Source organism: Miniopterus natalensis, chromosome 3, assembly GCF_054644295.1.
Source record: "Miniopterus natalensis isolate mMinNat1 chromosome 3, mMinNat1.hap1, whole genome shotgun sequence".
Classification (NCBI taxonomy): Eukaryota; Metazoa; Chordata; class Mammalia; order Chiroptera; family Miniopteridae; genus Miniopterus; species Miniopterus natalensis.
The window spans coordinates 72081120-72102835 of record NC_142083.1 but is presented as its reverse complement, the minus strand read 5'-3'; the positions used below and the strand labels follow the sequence as shown (position 1 = coordinate 72102835).

The window sequence follows — 21716 nt, the reverse complement described above, 5'->3', positions numbered from 1 at the left end:
ATAAAAACTATATGATACACTATCAAACATGTAACTCGGGCAGTATATCCAGCAAGAGCCCTTCTTGAAAAAAATAACTCAATTCAAACAAATAAAATACAAATCAAAATAAAGGTAAATGAGGCATAGGATTAAATCAAGAAGACAGACCCTGAACCCTCAGATTCTAAAAATAACAGACACTATGCAATTATTTAAATCCATAACTTAGTTCAGTACGTTTGCATATACTTTAAATTTTCTGTAGTAAGTGTGTGTGTTTTGCTAAAAGGGGAAAAAATATCTACGCCAACATACATCATGATGAATTTCAGAACACTAAGAGCAAAATGTAAACCCTTAAAGCATGAATCCTTTTTTCTCCAGGAGGAGAGAAAAACCAGATTCCCTGCACATGAGCAGTAAAACTGGGTAAAAGCAAACAACGGAACAATACTTTCAAAGCATTCCAAGGGAAAATACTTTTGAACTGAAATCCTGTACTCAATCCAAGTGTGAAAACAAACAAAATAAGAAATTACCAGAAGTGTGTTTTAGAATATTTACCACCCATGTACCTTCTCTGAAATGACAGCCAAACTATATACTCTAGTATATTTCTAAAAAATTAATTCAGGAGGAAGCAGTAACGTACATGAAGCAATAGTGAGCTCAGAAACCAGTAAACCTCATTATTTGGTTAAAATGGGTGCTCATGGTATATAAAAATTAGAAGAAACCAAAATTTCTAGATCACATCAACCTGGCAGGTACCACCTGCCAAGAGCAGAAAGAAGTAAATTCATGCCAAGGTACTTGTTATTGCCAGAAGCTTTTGAAACAGATAATTCATAGAAAAGTATTTATTAAGAGTGTGTATTGAAGTTGTTCCATGGTTACCATTGGAAGAATGGAAAGATTGTAACTTCCAAACATGAGTGAGGGATGAGAGGAGGGCATAGAAAACAACACTAATTTAAGAAGTATTGAGATAAGGGGGCAACAGCGTGGTAAACATAAAACTATAAAAGGGCAGGTATGAATCCAAACATATAAGTAATTATAACAAATACAAATAGTGGAAGTTGCAGGTTAATAATGAATGTACTTCTAATAGTTCTTTTAAAATCCAGGTTGGTGCTTTTTACAAGAAGTGTACCAAATCAAAATGTGAGAGAGGCTGAAAATAAAGGAATGGAACAAGATATTCAAGGCAATTGCTAATAAAAAGAAAGCATATGCAAAATAAATACCAGTAAATTGAAGATTAAAAAATTAAAATGTGTGAAGATGAAAGGAGCAGTCTATCGAAAAGATTTCATTGTCTTGAGCTCTTTTACGCTCCTAACAACATACCTTCAAAAAAAACAAACCTGAAAAAAATTTACAAAGTATTAAATAATCACAATAAGTAAGGCTATAGAAAATTTTAATAAAACAATTGTGCTCTTTTACCCTACTCACCACCCTTCCCTAACATCTACCATCCCTATGCCCCCAGCTTTTCTCTCGTGTCACAAAACCGGCCTCCTCTTACCCAAGGTTCTTCTCCTTGCCTTATGTCTCAGGGCCAGTCTGTCCCATTGGAGGCAGCTTTCCAGTTCTTCATGAAACACCACCGCTTCCCTGCAGGGGGGGTCGGGGAGGAAGAGAGCATGTTGTTAAGAAAGAACCCACTTGGAAGAATGAATTAAAGTTGGAAATAAATCCGTATTCACACATGACTAGTTTTTAATCTCATCCTATTAGTATTTTGGTGAAGTTTTAAATAAGAACTAATCCATTAAAAGAAAATGTTAAATTATAAGTTTATAATCTGCTCATTATTCACTTTATTTGTTTTTCTAAAGATGAAAATGAATGCAGGACCAAGCCAGGAATCTGTGAAAATGGGCGTTGCGTCAACACTATTGGGAGCTATAGGTGCGAGTGTAATGAAGGATTTCAGTCAAGTTCCTCGGGCACCGAGTGCCTTGGTAAGTTGATATAGGAGTATATTTTACTTGGTAAATAAAACACCTGTTTTATGATGTCATCACAGAAGGGCTCTACAGATATATCCTTGTCTGCTAAACAAATCCGCCAACCTGAGTAATCCACATACCTCTTCCCGAATGTACACACCTATTAAAATGACGTATTTGCCCGTGTGTGCGATATTTGTACATCTATGTGTCATATAAATAACCACCTTAAACAGTCTTCCCAAGATTAATATTAATTAAAGTCTATGGAAAATGTGACTTTAGTGAAACTTAACATCAGGGGCTGATGATTTAATTCCAAAAGAAAATATTTGCGGTGTGAGGTAAGCTCTGCTGAATTAATGATATTAAAGTAAAGGCCATATTTTCAAAATGCAATAACAGTTAATTTTTATTTTATGGTACCAGAAAATGTTTTAGAAAACATTTTCTTGTGGAAAATATGAGTCTCAGACATTGTGTTACGTTATAATGCATATATCATAAGCCATTTTAGTTCATTATGAGCAGGTGTAAAAGTATGGAATAGTAAAACTTAAGGCAAACCAAGAGAAATAAGATTACTCATCGTTTGATTTGGTGGAAAAACAGCATGTTTCAACTACATCAGATTTTTCTCAAAATGATGTCATCTGCTTCAAATCCTAGGAAATTATTAGTCAAGAAAATGTATTTTGTTCGGTCTAGACCTTCACTAACCATCAGCCTTTTCGGACATAAAAAAAGATAACCCACATAGAAAGTGCACTTTTTTTTATATTATTAAGCTTCACTAGGATGGTTCATAAAAACCATATTAGAGATTTCTTTGCCTATCTACATCAGAGAAATCCCTTTCCTTGTTCTAAAAAAAAAAAAAAAAAATCTACTTAGTCTAAATGTTTGAACCATCTTTTAGATGTAGGAAATACAAGAGATTAGATTGGTTACCTACCAAATTTATAACAGTCTGGAATTTGCTTTTCAAAAACAAATTCTTATACTTATTTGCTTATTTAAAGGGAAATAATTTAATTTGATTTTTCTTTTTAGTTGGATTCTACAGGAATGGTAGTACTATCACTTAGTTGCTGATGGATTGAAGAAAAATAATCTACTTCTAAAATATAGTGTCACTTTTAGTCAAATTTAATTAACTGTCTATACTGATAGAACACTATGAATTTAACCTCCAACAAAACATTATAATTGTTAAACTGTCTTAAACACTGTTCATATAAAAGAATATTTACTTTGTTGAAAGTTATGGCTAAAAAAGAAAGTATTGATTGTCCTATTTAATTTGAAGTTCAAGATGAAGTGTCAGTTCATGACATTGATGCCTATTGACTACGCTGTCATTTCAGACAATCGGCAGGGACTCTGCTTTGCTGAGGTATTGCAGACGATGTGTCAGATGGCATCCAGCAGCCGCAATCTTGTCACCAAGTCAGAATGCTGCTGCGATGGGGGGCGAGGCTGGGGTCACCAGTGTGAGCTTTGCCCACTTCCTGGAACTGCCCAGTACAAAAAGATATGTCCTCATGGCCCGGGATACACCACTGATGGAAGAGGTGAGGAGTTGAGGAAATTCATGCATATTATCAATATAGTGCAATTCTTTCATTCAGATTAGTTTGAAGGAAAAGTGGAAAAATTGATACAATAATAATAATCACTAAAATATTTGTGTGTTTGTGTGTGTTTGTATATGCTTTTTGCTAATGCTTTCGAAACTTTAAAAGATATAACCTTCATATCAAATCTGAGAGGTAGAATATATTATTCCCAATTTAACAGATGAGGAAACTAAAGCACAAGCTAAGGTAACAAGTAATTTTCCCAAAATCACACCCTTTTAAGGATGTGATGGATCCAGGAATGGAACATATCTGTCTAACCCCAAAGGCCATGCTTTTAACCCCCAAATTATACTTAAATTATACATACTTAAATAAATGTTTATTTGAGTGTGTGCCAGAACTGATTCTGTTTGTGTCATATTTATAAACTAGCAACTCTCATAACTGATGATTTCCATTTTTTTTGTACAACCAACTAATGTCCTGAAAAATACAATTTTCCTCTATTACTATACAGATTCTCAATCCTGTGTCTGATTATTTGCTAATAAAACCCTTTTTTCAGAGTCTAATGCTAGTGCGGATTTGAGGCCAATCCATGAGAAATTATCACAAATTCTAAATTAGTTGGACTTCACAAAGGTAGCTCTCTAGATTCCCCCACAAATAATTCATACTTAGATTGCAAAATGAGTAAACTTAAACAGGGCTTTCAACACAGCCTTCATTTTTTTTACCTGTTCCCAGCACTTCAGGTTACTTTTCTACCCGTCCATGTTGCCATTCGCCTGAGTGACAAAAAGGCACTCAGCACTATTATGAATGTTCGTTGTTAGTTACCTTATGTCAGTTCCTTCATTTATCTTGGTTTCTAACCAGGTTTATCCTCAAATATATATTGACTTCTGTTTGGTTTGGGTCTTGTTTTGGTTTGGCCCACAGATATTGATGAATGTAAGGTTATGCCAAACCTCTGCACCAACGGTCAGTGCATCAACACCATGGGCTCGTTCCGGTGCTTCTGCAAGGTGGGCTACACCACAGACATCAGTGGAACCTCATGTGTAGGTAAGGCGAGGCAGCTCTGCCTCTGGGACCTTGTCAGCTACTGTTTCCCACAAGTTACTTATTGTTAGTAGAGTATCTTTACTGCAGAGCTCTGGGGTGTACATGTTATTAAAATGATGCCACTCCTTTCAGTAATGTGGCTCCTAGTGTCATCGTAGTTGTCCAAGGCTTTGTCCAATCTTGTGGGACACAGAACTCTTCATCAAAAAGTCAGTTCTATCAGGGAAACATAAGAACTATAAAAAATAAGCTTTCTGCCCTGGCTGGTGTAGCTCAGTTGGTTGAGCACTCCAAAAGGCCAACGGTTCAATTCCGGGTCAGGGCACTGCCCAGGTTTCGGGTTCGATCCCCAGTAGGGGGTGTGCAGGAGTCAGTCAATCCATGTTTCTCTCTCTCTCTCTCTCTCTCAAATCAATAAAAACATTTTTTAAAAACTTTCAACTTTTTATATTTTAATTTAAGATGTATAAATGACATTTGTTTGTCATTTTTTAATAAAAGAAAAAGGCTTTAGGTTGTAGATGTATGCATTTGCATATAAAGAGAGAATCCTTTGTGCTTGTTTCTTGCTTTTTGCATAAAATATACCAATCAAACATCATCTAAAATTTCCAGTTGCAAAGCACTTTCAGTACAGAAACCTACATTTTTACAATCTCTTTTTCTAATTTAATTTTCTATCATCTCACCGGAATCATTCTATCACAGTTTGGGGACGAGGGTGATTTGCCTTTATTAAGTCTTCCCAAAGTATTCAACTTTGTTTTCATTGAAGAAAAAAATCTTCTCTCCTTCATATTTCATCAGTTTAACGTGATATTTACTGAAGTGCCTATTTCAGTAACAAGCACACCTGGCACGAAAATGTTAAGCAAAACCAAACTGACTCATAGTAAGCATTAGTCTCACTTGGTTGGGCATGAAAGTAATAGAGAATAGGCTATTAATCATGAGCTTTCAGCATTCTGTGGGCATCAATATGTGTTATGGAGGAAATGGAGATTGTTTGCTATTGATCAGAGTCCTAGTAGAAAAAAGGTGACGTACTCAAATGAGGACAGTTTAAGGAGGGCTTAACAGAGGGACTGTCTATAAAGGTGTGGACAGCGTGTGCAGAAGCCACAAGGGATAGTGCTGTGTACTGGGGACCTAATACTCCTGGGCCAAAAGAAAGGTGGGAGAGGTTGCTGGGACCTGGAACAAGGAAGTTGTGCGTAGAGGGCTGCCTTCAGAGGAGCTGTGACCTCTGATCCAATGGCTCAGTCAGCCTGGGCCCATCTTTCAGGGAGGGAGTTGAGGAGACAAGGACCACCCAGAAGATAGAGGGCAAGAGAGCAGGCTCCAGGGCCCAGGAGCAGGGTGGACTAGGGGGAGGGCTGGACCTGAAGGGGCAAGTGGAAGATTTCCAGCACGGTCCATGACCCCACAAGATACTTAGGGGAATATCAGCCTAGAGAGTTTAAGAGAAATTCTGCTATATCTACATGTCAAAATTAAAATAAAAACTCTTGCTTTAAAGTTTATGGTTCTCAGATTGCAAACCAAAGTACATTAATCTAAAGAACTGAGTGGGTTTTTTGAACCCAGTCAACTGTCAAGATACTTTATTTGTCCCAGATCTGTAGATTGATCTACAAAGTAAACCAGTGTGTTACTTGAGTGAACGTTGTTATGGGCCTCGTTTCTCTCTGGCTGTTTTCCATTTTAAGTTGAAGAGGAAAAGCTAAAAGAATGAAGTGAGAATACGGAGGGAGGAAAGAAGCTGGTGGTTTCTTTTAACCAAGAACTTAATCTTTACATCACTTTGACTTAGATCTCGATGAATGTTCCCAGTCCCCGAAACCATGCAACTTCATCTGCAAGAATGGTGAGGGGAGCTACCAGTGCTCGTGTCCACGGGGATATGTCCTGCAAGAGGATGGGAAGACATGCAAAGGTGAGTGAAGAGCCTGTGGCATTTGTGACCCTTGTCTCTCTCCTTTCAGATTCTAATTAAGCTAGTCAGGGATTATACCAAGGGCACCTCCTTCGTTAAAACCCATCTTCTTAATGACCATTCATTACACACAGAAAATTCTAATAAAGGACACATGGTAGGAGGCAGGGAGATTTAAAAAATAAATAAAATTAACCAAAATAAATTAATTTTGGTGAGAGAGGAGATTGAGACAGATAACTAAAATAAGATTTTTTTTGTTTGTTTCTTACCTAAGGTTTCATTTCTGCAGACATCTTTATTACATAATTACTGCCAGAGACTGGAAATAGATTGGTAAATTTAAATTTTTTCCTTAGGTAGTACTAAAAATAATTATCAAACTAAACTAGATAATTAAAATAGCTCTAATACTATACTCATATATTCAGTTTTATATTAAACCTCATCAGTATGAAATAAATGGACTGAGGGAATTCTTGTTTAACTAAATTTTTGAAGTACAGATTATGCTCAAGAAAATGAAGTTTTGTTTCCAAGAAATAAAAATAAATAAAATAGCAAGCAGTACTATTGTCTTATACCTATTTAGTGAACCATTCTGAGTCTATTTAATTTCGCACATTGTTTGTAAACGAGTGCAACTAAAAACGTGTGTGCTTTTAAATTTTAAAATAATGAATTAGTCTTGTTTGTATCTCATACTGCTTTGTAAATGTATTTAAACATATTTTCCCGTCTTATGTTCCAATCTAACCAAGATCACATTTTGAGTTTTCTGTGAGTACAGTCCAACTATTAATCCGTTTATGACTAGAGTCACAGGTGCTGTGTTTTTGCTTCCTCTGGTATTTATGGTGGTGTTTTCATTTGGATCCTGAGAGAAACTGACTCAGTGTTTGCATTAAGACCTTCATCAGTTTCCAAATTCTGTTTTATTTTTATTTAACCCCCTCCTTTAATAGGAATAAGTGACCAGCCACATACGAAACTGTGCATTAAATGCAAGAATTATAACTCTTGGATATTAACTTTGAGAACAGTTCATGGAAGCCGCAGTGATTGCTTCATTCAATTTCTTATTTTAAGAAAACTTCTGTCATGTCTCACCCTCTTCATCCTTTTATAGTAGCCCATAGTATTTATGCTGCTTACGTCTGTGAAAAGAAACTGCTTGTCATATGCATATCAAAGTCTATAAAGCTTCCAGCAAAAACGTAGAATATTCCCAAAAGAACATACGCATCTCCTGTGGCTTCACGGCAAAGGATGCAGAGCCTGGTAACTGCTCTGATTTGCATGAGTTTCTCTCTTATTTCAGACCTCGATGAATGTCAAACCAAACAGCACAATTGCCAGTTCCTCTGTGTCAACACTCTGGGAGGTTTCACCTGTAAATGCCCACCTGGTTTCACCCAGCATCACACTGCATGTATTGGTAAGTAAGACAGAACTACGTATGGGAAATTTTACAGACTTCTGATAGATGCATGAAACTTGTACTTGCAATGGTAGAGTAATGTCTCAGTACTTATAGTTAGAACCAATCCCTCATAATTAGTGGTCTAAAATGTTGCTTATAATAGAGATATTTTTTCCCTCAGGAACAATATTCAAAGGAAAGAAAGGCCTATATAGTCTGAACACACACACACACACACACACGCACACACACACAGTAGGCCTATTCCAAGCAGTGCCTTTATATTGCATTCTAAATATAACCATATGTATTCAGATAAAATATAATTAAAGGTCCACTATAATTTATACCATGCTAATGAACATGCTGGGTTTTTTATGTTAGAAGACAGATATGTTAAGGGACTTTCAGTAGTATTATAAAAAAACTGTGTCCTCAAGTCAACCCAAAATATTCTCCACTTTCAAATATCTTGATATATACCTTTTCTTACCACTTTTGCCTTTACTATGATAGTGAATCCTCACATATATTTCCCTGAACTGCTGCTTTCACATTGTGGATCTTAGCCTCTCATGTCATAACTGGGAGGCTTGACCCTCTCCTCCTTCGTCTTTGCTAGACAACAATGAATGTGGGTCTCAGCCTTCCCTCTGCGGGGCTAAGGGGATCTGTCAGAACACCCCTGGAAGCTTCAGCTGTGAATGCCAGAGAGGCTTCTCCCTTGACGCCACTGGACTCAACTGCGAAGGTGAGTTTATTTGCTCAAAAATCCTTAATCTAAGAGAGCAAATGGTTTTCTTTTTACTTCTGAGCCACTACGTGAGAGATTTTTGATCATCTCAAAAGAAGAAAAATATTTTAAAAATTAGACCCAGCAATTAATTTTTGTTTGTAAGTTTTCATATATTATCCTGGGGGCAAAGGGAAACTTAATGTGATGAAACAAAAATTTGGTGAGTACAGATTAGCTTTTAAAGTAACTGAACAGTTTACTTAATTATTGATCTGAGAAAGAATTGAACTGAAAAAGAATTCTATACCTAATATGGTTTATACCAGGAAGAAATGGGGGGATGGGAATTTTGTTTTATGATACCTAAATGTGTAAAAGTTAAGTGTAAGGAAAAGAACCAGTTATCATAGAGAATTGGAGAAATGTACCAAAGCACTGGGGAAAACAGATGGCTGTCTTCGTGTCACTTGGTCTGAGACCCCTGATTCACTCTCCTTTCTGCGATGGGCATTCCTCTAGTCTCCCCTGCAACTCCAAGGGAATGGTTCCATTGGAAAGAAAACAAAAGCCTGCCTGTGGTTCTTCAATATTTCCCTTGTAATACAAATGTATTAGGATTGGTATCTTCTGCAAAATAACCATAGATTATAAGATTATATACACACCTTTATATTTTATGTAATACTGCAATTTACGTTTTATTGATTTTAGTTACCCTTCACTTAAATATATGATTATGAATTCTAGGAACATTCAAAGTTTTTAAGATACTCTTTATAAGAATTATAGGGCTTTTATATGTATCTAATTTGCCTCCAAAAAAAATTCAGTTTTAAAATTTTCTATTTTAATATTTTATATTTGAAGTCATTGCGACTTTGAAAGTATTCTGAACATACAGCTGCTTGCCACGTGTGAGTTCAGCTTGTGACTTTCCACATAAGATACCATTTTTTAATTATCCATATAAATTTGTTACATACACATCAGACATGCCAATTTTATTTCACTCTTTATGGGTAGATTTCAAAGCCTCAGTTGTCATTCCAAAAGAGTATGCACGTATGAACAAAGAAAATATTCCATATGTGTAATGATACCACATCGTATCTAAAAATAGCATTCTTAAATACTTAAAATTTGCCTCTAATTAATCTTGAATGGTAATAAAAAAAATTTCATGCAAAACAATCATACTTTTTAGGTATCTCTCTAGTGCTTGTATCTTCCTGAAAATGAGGATTACATGTCAATCACTTTTAAATCTACTAGAATATGTAATACAAATATATTTGTATCACTTACCATATAAATCAGACCATGTGCAAGTTGATCCATCCAAAATGCACAACATTTGTGGTTGCTGTGGTTGATTTGCTGAAATTAAATGCTATTTAGAGCATTGACGTGGTGTGGTCATAGTATAAGAATGAAGTCTTATCTCAGAACCATTCTTCATACCACCACTGACTAATAACCATGTGACTGGGGAAAATCACAGCTCACTGTGTGTCTTGTTTGTTTATTCCCCTGATAAGAGTTATCCCGGGCTGTGTTTGGAGTGTATTTAAGAGTAGTAGAAAAAGACTACATGAAGATGTTGCTGGGCTTGTCTTTGCAGATGTTGATGAATGTGATGGAAACCATAGATGCCAGCATGGCTGCCAGAACATCCTGGGAGGCTACCGGTGTGGCTGCCCTCAAGGCTATATTCAGCATTACCAGTGGAATCAGTGTGTTGGTGAGCACTCTCTCTTACATAGCATCTGCCTTTCTAGCCTTAAAGTATCCTTAAGTAAAATGAATAAATAATAAAGGTCAACGTTTCAGTGTAGCCTTTGAATCCTAGAACTTAAAAAACAGTGCTTAGGACTGATAAATGGGGATCCATTATATCCATCTCTGTACTTGTGGTTTTAAGTACCTGAAAGGTAACGCAACTAGAGCTTTTATAAAAATTCTGATTTTCTGCTAGATATAATTTTAAGTTTCTGAAGATGATGTGAAGAATCATCGTCATCTCCATTTGCCAAGGTCAGGTGCTTTTTACCAGTAATTTAGATTTGAGGTTGAAGGCTTACGCTTCCATCCCCCTCATAAAGATCTAAAGAAATTCAGGTCAACTTAATGAAGACTGTCCATCTGAGCTGTCCAGTCACATAGATGTCATGAAGGAGCTGAAGTATTTTAAGATAAGTACCTAGTTACAGAAAATCCCGTTAAAAACTCCAGGCAGAAGTGTTTGTAAAATAAAATTAGTAGGCACTCTGCTCTGTTTCTTGCATTGATAATAATCATAGAAATTCTCCTTTTAAGAAGAGATTGCTCAAAGAGAATACTGTTCTCTGTTTGGGCAACCAGCTAACTTCCTTAGCTGCCTAACTTCTCGGTTCCATTTGAATGCGCTTCCTAGATATACCGCCCAACACACTGTGATGCTAGATGCTGGCGTGATGGAGCAGAGAGGGGATCAGTGGTCTTGCAGGGAAATGGCGGGGTGCTTCCTGCCTCTCTAGTGATTTCAGTTACCCCACATATACTTAGGGTAGGTTACTGTGCTTGAGCTACCAATAAATTAATCTGATTTTGTCCTTTATGGTCTTCTCACAAGAAATTTCAATTGACAGTTTAGTGAACTGAGGAAAAAAAACAAGATAAATGTCAAAGGAGAAGAGCCAACTCTGAAAGTCACTATTCTATATACCATGGGCCAGGTCATACCACGCATACACCCTCATGGCAAGAAATGCAAAAGCTATTAATGATTGAGGGTCAAGGACAGAGTTCTAAAGGATATCAAAATGATGAGTTAGGCTGGCCACCAAAATAATTTCCTAAGTTAATTTACTTTCTTTACTGAAAAAAATGTTTTTGCAAAAGTCTTTATGCTCTGATTTCTTGATTCCTAAACAGAGAGGCAAAGCGTAGGCACGCTGTTCAGAATATAGAGCACAGTACCTTTATACATGGCTATTAAAACAGCGTAAAACAATTTTTTTATATTGCGGTGTTCATAAAATATGATGCCCAACACTTTATTTAGTGAATAAAACGGACTTGTTTGTTAATTCTGTGGAACTAAATGCAAAAGAATGATCCTCTAATTCATGTGTCAACTTATGTAGAATTCTTGTTTTTAAGGCAATTATAAGTAGAAATAGGAACATGTATGGAGTATCAACTCAATTTCCAAGCTTTTAAGTTTCCTTAAGTTTCTGTCTGTAAACATCTAGTGCAAAAACAGCCACAGAGGTTTTTACTAAATTTGGTCTGAGTTAAAATCAAGGCTGTGTGGTACATCCCAGGTCCCCTTTGTGGGAGCCTTGGAGTGGGCACCTCAGCAAGGCAGTCACCCCAGAACATCTCACACTCGAGTCCAGCCAGAAGCCCGAGTGCCTTCTAATCGGGAGGGACCCTCTGGACAGAAGGATAAATGGTTTCAAAGATGAGTTCAAAACTAAAGACACATAAGCAGATATCCCTAACTTAAGTGTTTGTTTGTGAGCTTGCTGTGTTAAAATGGGTACCTCTAAGCAGTAGGTTCCTGAGTCAGTAAGAAGCAGCAGAGACTTATTTGAAAGGTTCTAGAGTTTTCTGTGCACTGTTGAGGAACCCAGATGGTCTCTAATGAAATTGCTGACTTTCTTGCCTTGAAGCCACATAACACAGTTGGAATTTTAACACAGATACATAGCAGGAATAGAATTAAACAGCCCATCAGGAAGTAATAAAGCAACAAGTTAGTAAAAATAAACAAGAATTATGACAAAATGCAAATTAAATTGGACAAATCATTTTTATTTGTCACCATGTGTGTGAATATCTTCATTCAGCCCAGCTGGGCATGGCTCAGCGGTTGAGCGCCGACCTAGGATCCAGGCGATCGGGGTTCGATTCCCAGTCAGGGCACATACCCGGGTTGCGGGCTCCATCCCCAGTCGGGGGTGTGCAGGAGGCAGCCAGTCACTGACTCTCTCATCATTGATGTTTCTATCTCTCTCTCCCCCTCTCCTTTCCTCTCTCTAAAATCAATAAAGATATATTTTAAAATTAATTAAATAAAATAAAATGTACACTGTAATAATTTTTTTTAAAAAAAATCTTCATTCATATGACTGAGGGGAGATACAGAATGAAGTATTTCAGACAGATTTACCTGGGCTCTCCTAGTAAAGGAACAAAGCTGTGAGTTAATGCATCAGGTGACTGAAATACTGTTAAATTGTAAACCTATAGTGTTGTTGATGCTACTTTCAATTTAAGAAAAATGACAGTTCTTGCCCTGGCCAGTGTGGCTCAGTTGGTTGGGTGCTGTGCCAAGTACCTGGTGGTTGCCAGTTTGATTCCCAGTCAGGGGTGGGCAGGAGGCAGCTGATTGTTGATGTTTCACTGTCACATCATTGTTTCTCTCCCTCTCCCTTCCTCTCTCTCTCTAAAAATCTTTAAAAAAAAGAAAAAAGAAAAATGACAGTTCTTTGTCAGTGTTAATATTGAAAAAAGCTTTTAATTCAAATGAATACTTTAGGAAGTTTCCAGCCAGTTACCACAGAACATTTATCCCATTCTGGTGCATAGATTATACAGATGCTGGTAACCTTCTCAAATATTTGCAAGCATTATAATTATTCAGAATTGAAAATAAATGAATAGTATTAACATTTGCATATGAAGAAAAAAATATGTCTTAACATATGAAGATTTTAGTTATTTAGTGTTATTAACTTCCAGTTGCTTCTATGGCCTTTCAGAATAATCTGAACATAGCTGGGGGAGGCTTGAGTCAACTCAAAGTATGTCTCACACAAGAACATATTTTAAAAGTCACATTACGTAAGTCTGTAAAATTATACTATGATATACATTTATAGCATATAAACATGAAATATATCGTGGTGCTTCTAAAAATATTATATATTTAAATTTTTTCTTGTCATTGGTATGTTAAAGTGAAATTTATTCAATTAATTGGTTCTGCCTGGTACGTTTTCTACTTAACACAATGTCTAACTCTACATTCCTAGAAGGATCATTTGATTAAATTATAGCCTAATTTACATTCTCTGTTAGGAGAGAAACAGTTCATATAAATGTCAGATTTAATTGTAAAATCAGATGAGCCTCTGTGGCAGAATTCCAAGCCTCCTGTCTATAGAAACAAAATAGCAGTTATATGTATGCCACGGGTAGCTTAGTTATTACAAATTCATTTATATATTTCCCCCTCATGAAATGAAGGCTAAGAATTGTACATATTAGGTAATCATAGCAGGTTTTATATCCAGTGATTAAGAATTGGACATTTGGCGGTCTGATTTAATTCTGAAACTATAATCATGATGCAAAAATGTACCTAATAACATCTACCCTTTCAGTAACCTCTGTGCCGTACTTAATGGAGTTTAATTTCCTGTCTGAGAGGCCTCTTCACTGAGACGCCATCTGCATATTCCATAATCTCCCTGAGCCTAGGCGGCTCTGCACTCCCCTCTAGCTGTTGTGTCCCAGGCGCATACCCACTTGCAAATAGGCTAATTTCCCCATAGGGCCTGAAACATATACTTGTCACGTATTAACTAAACAGACACACTGGTGCTCCACTGGAGTCACAAGAATTTGAAAGACTTTCCCACGGAACAGAGGTGACTTGTGCCCAGGATGAAATTTGAATGATAATTAACCCCAAAGGAGTCAAGCCACATGCTGTATATCAACCAACCAGCTAAGAGCTAAATTGTAATCTCCAAATTTAAAAGTGCAGTCTTTTAATTTGTAAAATGATAAATGATATATGGTATAACATATAATTGTCCCACTGTCAGGCATTCAAAGTATTGATGTTAGTCCTTAAACTAGTAAAGCCTGTGTCAGCTGATGGCTAGATGCAGACCGTCTCAGAAAACACAGTCTGCACCTAGTGGGTCCTCAAGCAGTGAAAAGTTGATTGCTAGTTCAATAGACCCAATAAAATAGTGTTTATTTCAATTGTTTTTATTTAGGGTATTTAGATTTTTTTATATATTTTTCTCAGTATATAGTATAATGAAGGCTTTGGGAATTGCTGGGAGGATGGATACAAATACAGATACAGATGTAGGCTTTTTAAAACTGAGATATAATTCACATACCATAAAATTCATCTTTTTAAAGTGTACAGTTCGGTGGTTTTTAACATGTCCTCACAAGAGTGTACAACCAGCAACACCACAATGTTTTCAGCAGCCAGAAAAGAAACCCCACCCCCAACAGTGGTCATCCTTCATTTCTCCCTCCCCACAGCCTCTAGCAGTCCGCTGTCTCTCTGAATCGATCTGCGATGGAGACTGGTGAAGGACCCTTCTGTTAAGAGAATAGAAGAGAGATTCAGTAGGTGAACTGCAAATACCTGTCCCAAAGGACTGCCAGTGTATCATAAACAGGGCAAGCAGTATATGAGAGTGCTGGGCAAGGTATTTACAGCCATAATTTAGGAGGACTTGTTGGGTTTTGTCATTTTATTTATTTTCTATTTTCATATGCTTTGCAAATCAGCCATCGGACTAAGTGATTTTTAAAATGGGGTCTTAGAGTTATTTCTGCTGTGAAATCATAGGTGCTTTGAGACCCTGGCTCCTCTCCGCGTCACTGCCGCCTCCCCAGGCAAATAGTTTCTTCCTTTGTGTCCCTAGATGAGAACGAGTGCTCCAATCCCAGCGCCTGTGGCTCTGCTTCCTGCTACAACACCCTGGGGAGTTACAAGTGCGCTTGCCCCTCTGGGTTCTCCTTCGACCAGTTCTCCAGTGCCTGCCACGACGTGAACGAGTGCTCATCCTCCAAGAACCCGTGCAATTACGGCTGCTCCAACACAGAGGGCGGCTACCTCTGTGGCTGCCCACCTGGGTACTACAGAGTGGGACAGGGGTAAGGCCTTCAACCGTCCCGCACACGGGAAAGCAGAGGTGGTCCAAGGGGGCGTGCTCTCGCTCGGGCTGCCGGGCCTCCTGGCACTGCCGGGAAGTGAATGGTGATAAGAAGCCCAAGAGTCTAGAGCATTGATCACTTGGGGGGTGGGAGGGAGAAGCACCAGGAAGGCACATGGATTATATCCATGTTACAGGATTAGCTCAATTGTGGTATGCATAAGACTTGAACTTGTAAACAAACATCACTCCCTTGCCCCTCATAAAGGTCTGAATTGATTCAGTCAGATCCCTCGAAGCCAGAGACTAGCAGATAATTTAATAACGCAGCTCGCCTGTTGCCATAGACACCTGGGTTTTGAGGTACAAGTGGAAATGACTTCTCCTCAGGTTGTTCTATGAGTTTTGGCAGGTGCCAGCCTAGCTGTTCCTGAGGAAGGAATTTGTCCCTCTCTTTGCTCATCTGGCTTTATATTATTGCACAGAGAAGACCTGCCTCCTTGGTGCAGCACTGCTCAGCACAGGGCTGGCTCCGCAGGGCTGGGTTTCCTCGAGCTAATGACACTTTCCCAAGTGCAACCTCTCAAGCCCTCTCGGCTGGGGCTGAGGTGCTGGCCACCTGCATCCTTCCATCAAGGCAGCCTGGGCTGAACAGCACGAAAGGTGGGATCGAGGAGTCATTCAGGATCCTCTTCCTGAGAAAGAGCGGTGTGTGAGACAGCACTGAGGGGGATGGACTAACCCGTCCACCACTGCTACATAATAAATGCTTGAAACAAAAGGCTCGGTCTAGACAAGGGTTGTTTAGAACCAACTCATTGACCCTTTCATTAACCTAAATAGGAGTTTAGAAATCTCAACCATTACAGCAGAGAGCTTTGTTGTGAGCAAAGATCTTCTCTGAGCATTCTCTTGGAAATTCATACTCTGCTTTTACTTTCCCCAGTTAACTACACTCAAACACTTCATCTAATTAGGATTAAAAACTGGGCATGCCTCTGAAGGAAATGAAAAAACTAATCTGAAAAGATATAAGTACCCCTGTGCTTGTTGCAGCATTATTTACAATAGCCAAGACATGGGAACAACCTAGGTGTCCACTGACAGATGAAAGGATAAAGAAGGTGGGGTACATATATGCAATGGAACATTATGCAGCAATAAAAAAGAATGGACTCTTGCCATTTGCGACAACATGAATGGACCTAGAGGGTATTATGCTAAGCGAAATAAGTCAGACCGAAGAAGACAAATACTATATGTTTTCATTTATATGTGAAATCTAAAAAAGAAAACATACTCATAGAAACAGAGACCCAAGGATGGTTTCCAGAGGGGAGGGAGATGGGGGAATGGATGAAAAGGCAAAGGGGGCCCAGCCAGCCTGGCTCAGCAGTTGAGCATCGACCTGGGATCCAGGAGATCAGGGTTCGATTCCTGGTCAGGGCACATGCCCGAGTTGTGGGCTCGATCCCTAGTGGGGGGGGGTGCAGGAGGCTGCCAATCTATGACTCCCTCATCATTGATGTTTCTATCTCTCTCCCTCTCCCTGTCTCTAAAATTAATAAAGATTTTTTTTTTTTTTTAAAAAAGGCAAAAGGGAATATAGTCAATAATATTGTCGTATGTTTGTATGGTGACAGATGATTACTAGAATTAATGAGGCGATCACATTGTAAGGTATAAAAATGCTGAATCACTATATTGCACAGCTGAAACTAATATAACTAATATAATTTTGTATACTACAATTAAATTTAAAAAGTGTATTAAAAGAAAATTGGGGAAGCTTAGAGCTCACTCTCAGAAGAATTTTGCTGTTCAAAATAAGGGGAAATCCCATATATGAAGTGATGAAGAAAAGAGTTACAGAGACTATTAGGTTTTTATGTTTATGAGCTTAGAGTTTGCTTTGTGGGTTTCTTTTGTCCGAAAAGTCTTTTCTCTACCACTGGAAAACTGCAGTCAAAGTTAACGATAAAGTCTAACAACACGTTGCTTCTTGTTGCAAATAGCCACTGTGTCTCAGGAATGGGATTTAACAAAGGGCAGTACCTGCCAATGGATGCAGAGGTGGATGAAGAAAACGCTCTGTCCCCAGAAGCCTGCTATGAGTGTAAAATCAACGGCTACTCCAAGAAGGACGGCAGACAGAAGAGAAGTGTTTATGAGTCCGAACCCACTCCTGTGAGTGAATCTCACTGTGTTTTGTCTCAGATTTTATCCATGTGGAGTCCTGTGTATTATGCAGCAAACCTTTATGTACATTTCAGGCTCAGTGAAGCTAGAACTACCTTGAAATGTAATGGCTAAATTAATGGACACAACATGGCAGAGACAAGTAAATTAAAGTTAGTTGATTATTAGCTCAAAACACAAAGACTGGAGTGGGGGGAGATTTTAAGATTCACAGTCTCAGATCATATGTTTTACTTTTTTATTTATGCCGGAGGCGGGGAATAAGGTGTCCGCCTAGGAAACAGTTATTTTGAAATGATTCAAAAAATTATTTTAAATTTGTCCAGTTCTCTTTTGTAAGCTCAGCCCTGAAACTTTACCTGGGTAAGGCCGAGAGATGTATAGGACAAGCACTAGTCACCTTTCTCCCAGCCAACAAGAAGTTACAGTCGCCTCCTTCACGAGCGTTACTCCTAAGGAAAGGACAGAGAGGGGGAGCAATAGGCTGTCGCCGTGGCTGCAGCCCCAGCGGCCAGGCCCCTGCGAGTCCTCCCCTCTTGCTGCAGAAGCTTTTCCCACATCGCTCTCTGCTTTTCCTCCAGGTTGAGCAGATCAGCCTGGAGAGTGTCGACATGGACAGCCCCATGAGAATGAAGTTCAACCTCTCTGGCCTTGGCTCGAAGGAGCACATCCTGGAACTCATGCCCGCCATCGAGCCCCTCAACAACCACATCCGCTACGTCATCTCCCAAGGGAATGAGGACGGCGTCTTCCGCATCCACCAGAGGAACGGGCTCAGCTACCTGCACACGGCCAGGAGGAAGCTGGTGCCCGGCACCTACACACTGGAAATCGCTAGCATCCCTCTCTACAAGAAGAAGGAGCTTAAGAAACTGGAAGACAGCAATGAGGACGACTACCTCCTAGGGCAGCTCGGGGAGGCTCTCAGAATGAGGCTGCAGATTCAGCTCTATTAACGCTTACGGACTTGGTTCCAGGCTCAAATCCCTGCACAGCCAGACTTCAGAAGCCTTTGAGAATCAATGACTAATTTTAAAGAGGAAAAAAAAGACAACTTTTGTTTCTTTCCTCCCTGTCTCAGACTTCAGAATGTTGACCCTCACAGGAAGGGATAATTTAGACTCTGGTGTGGCCAAAGATTTGAGCACAAAGGCAACCGTGGTTACTGTATTTTTTATATAACTTCACTTTAAAATATATTAAAAAAAAAAAAAAACCTAAATGTTCAAGAGATCAGCATATGGCACTAAATGCACAAAAATAATGTGAGCTTTTTTTTTCCCTGTTAGCAGTCTGTAACACTTTGGGTATTTTGCTATAGTTGCTAATTAAAAAAAAATATAGATGTTTATTTATTTTTAATGCAGTAATATATGGAGAAATGAACAAACTATGTAAACAAAAAGGGAAACTCACTTGTTTTTCTTTAGATTTATAAATTTGAGCTATTTCTTTTAGAGGTGCTTTTTAAAAATTCAGTAGATTCAAGAGATGTTTCCTTTGGTTTTCTGCCAGTCGTCCAACTGGTACACATCTGATTATCTTAAAGAAAGCCTCACAGAGCTGAATGGGCAGCGTAATCAATAATTTAAAACACGGAAATGTCATTAGATCCTTTACAAAGGAGATCAAAGCCAGAGCAGCTCATTGTGACGATATCTCACATCACCAGACACACCAGGCAACGAAGATGAAGCACAACACTGTAGCAAAATACCTTGACTGCTTGTGAGACCAGTAGCGTTGCAGGCCAAACCGTACTGTATTTCCTTCTCATAACCTCAAGGAAGCACATGTGCTCCCCACAACACCTCATTCGCACCCAGGGTGTGCTGCGTACTTGTGGTACTATAGGCAGCTGAAGAACTGCCGTTCCTTTGGACAGGAACACCTGGCGTTCTGTAGTGTTTGGTGCTGTCTTAGATTAATGGTGCATTTATTATGTTCAAGCTATTTCAGGATTGCCATATGTGCAAACAAATCATGCAGTACAGCCAAGGAATATATGTTGTTGTTGTTTTTAAATCCATTTTTTTTTTTTTTTTTAGAATTTTCATTAATACTGTAGTTATACACCATATGCCTCTTTTTATCATAGCCTATTGTGTATGAAAGATGTTTGTACAATGAATTGATTTTTAGTTTGCTTTAGTCATTTAAAAAGATATTGTACCAGAATGTGCTATAATGAGAATACGTCTCCCATGTTCTTCTCAACCCAAGAACCTGTCCCTGGACCGGTGACCAAACCTCACATGTGAAATGGCCAAAGCACACACAGGCTCCGGGTTGTTCCTCTCACACCTGTCCTGACCAAAGATTAGCCGCCAGCTATACCCAGTTAGGGGTTCTTTTGTTTTGTTTTAATAACTAAAAAAAAAAAAAAAAGAAACTGTACATTTGTAATCAAGTGTTTGTGAGGAAAAACTTATGGTTTTGGGTCTTGTTTGTTTTTGTAGGTCTATGTATCAGATATGACACTTTTCTTGCAATAAAGCTTATTTTGGGGTATTCTTCTGGCTGAGAGTTTTATGGGACTGCAACCCTGGTGTGGGGGTTTTTTGTGGGAGGGGCTGGGAGCTCTGCTTTACAGGGACTTATATGAGAGAAAGTTCCAGAAGGAGAACCAGGCACATTTACAGGAAGATGAGGGGATGTTGTCAAGTCTGTGACAGAGTTAGCAGCATGTTCAACCGACGAGTACAATTTAAAGTCCTGTGCAAACAGGAGACGCAGCCACGGCAGTTAGTTGCCTACTTCCGAGTAGAGCAGAGCCGCCTGGGGCCCGCCTCCCCGAGGCCTCGGGATGTCCCTTCCTCCGCACCCAGGCGCTGGGTGCCACCGTCAGCACCCCGCACCGCCTGCGAGGAGGTTCAGCCTCCTCTCCGCCTGCCTTCCTCGGGGTTTCCTGAACTGGAGCTTTTACGCAAAAGTACATGGGTGTACCCCAGGCCAAAGGCATCTTCACCCCAAATCATCCCAAACTGTCCCCCTCTTTTCCCCAGGAGAGAAGTGGCTAGGGATGACAAGCTATATTTAACACAAACTCCTGATTCACGGTTGAAATGAGTACCGAAAGGCCTCAGAGGTTAATTTGACACAAGGTTTGAGAACCTGTGTGCTGAAAGTTTTCATCCAGGGAGCAAGAAAATAAGGAAACTTACGACTCATCTAAACGCTGTTCTTTGCCAGTCGGAAGTTAGCCGCATGGAGGAAGGCAGGTATGTATTCGCCTCGGGCGCCCTTTAGAGCTTCACGTTTCGTCTGGCATCTCTTATTGGTAAAGCATGAGCACTATAATAGGAAATTACCTGGAACCAAAATCCTCTACCGTGGAATCCACACTATTAGGTGCTTCACACAGAAAACGTAGGAGACCATTAGAGGATTTACACGGAAGAACGTACTAGAAGGAAATGACTAGTCCAAGACGCCCCTTCACGGAAGAACCTTCTTAGGAACCTCTGGCAGCGTTACTGTGATTCTCAAACTGTGAGCGCTGACAGCCAGGATTCATTTGTGCCTCTCAGGTAATTAACTGCTAATGATGTATTATGTAACATTTGTCATTCTCATTCATTGTCCCCTCAGAAATTACCTTGGCTAAGTTGCAGTAAGCCCTGACATAGAAACCAAATCCAGTAGGTTTCGGATTATCGCTCATTGATAAACAATAATTTGGTCTTCAGCTGACAAGAATTCACTTTCCCCTAGCATTTAGATTTGGAGCTTTTAAAATTTGATTTTGCTGCTTGCTTGTGTTAGATGAAAGTTGGGCCCGGCCGGGCGAGGCTTACTAGTTGAGCGTCAACCTAGGATCCAGCCGATCGGGGTTTGATTCCCGGTCAGGGCACATGCGGGTTGCTGGCTGGATCCCCAGTGGGGGGCGTGCAGGAGGCAGCCGATCAGTGACTCTCTCATCATTGACATTT

The 21716-nt window shown here is 39.1% G+C and overlaps 1 protein-coding gene across 1 annotated transcript in view; it reads left to right on the top strand.

The window, feature by feature from the left end:
- FBN2 (fibrillin 2) overlaps window positions 1-20295 on the top strand; it is a 216747-nt gene extending 196452 nt beyond the window's left edge. Inside the window, exons 56-65 of the mRNA XM_087815536.1 lie at window positions 1830-1955; window positions 3311-3517; window positions 4469-4594; window positions 6408-6530; window positions 7852-7968; window positions 8576-8704; window positions 10311-10430; window positions 15355-15586; window positions 17601-17772; window positions 18366-20295. Of these exons, the coding sequence (XP_087671662.1) occupies window positions 1830-1955; window positions 3311-3517; window positions 4469-4594; window positions 6408-6530; window positions 7852-7968; window positions 8576-8704; window positions 10311-10430; window positions 15355-15586; window positions 17601-17772; window positions 18366-18740 (1727 nt within the window). The 3' untranslated portion in view covers window positions 18741-20295. The remainder of the gene's footprint in view (window positions 1-1829; window positions 1956-3310; window positions 3518-4468; window positions 4595-6407; window positions 6531-7851; window positions 7969-8575; window positions 8705-10310; window positions 10431-15354; window positions 15587-17600; window positions 17773-18365) is intronic.
- The last annotated feature ends 1421 nt before the right edge of the window (window positions 20296-21716 follow it).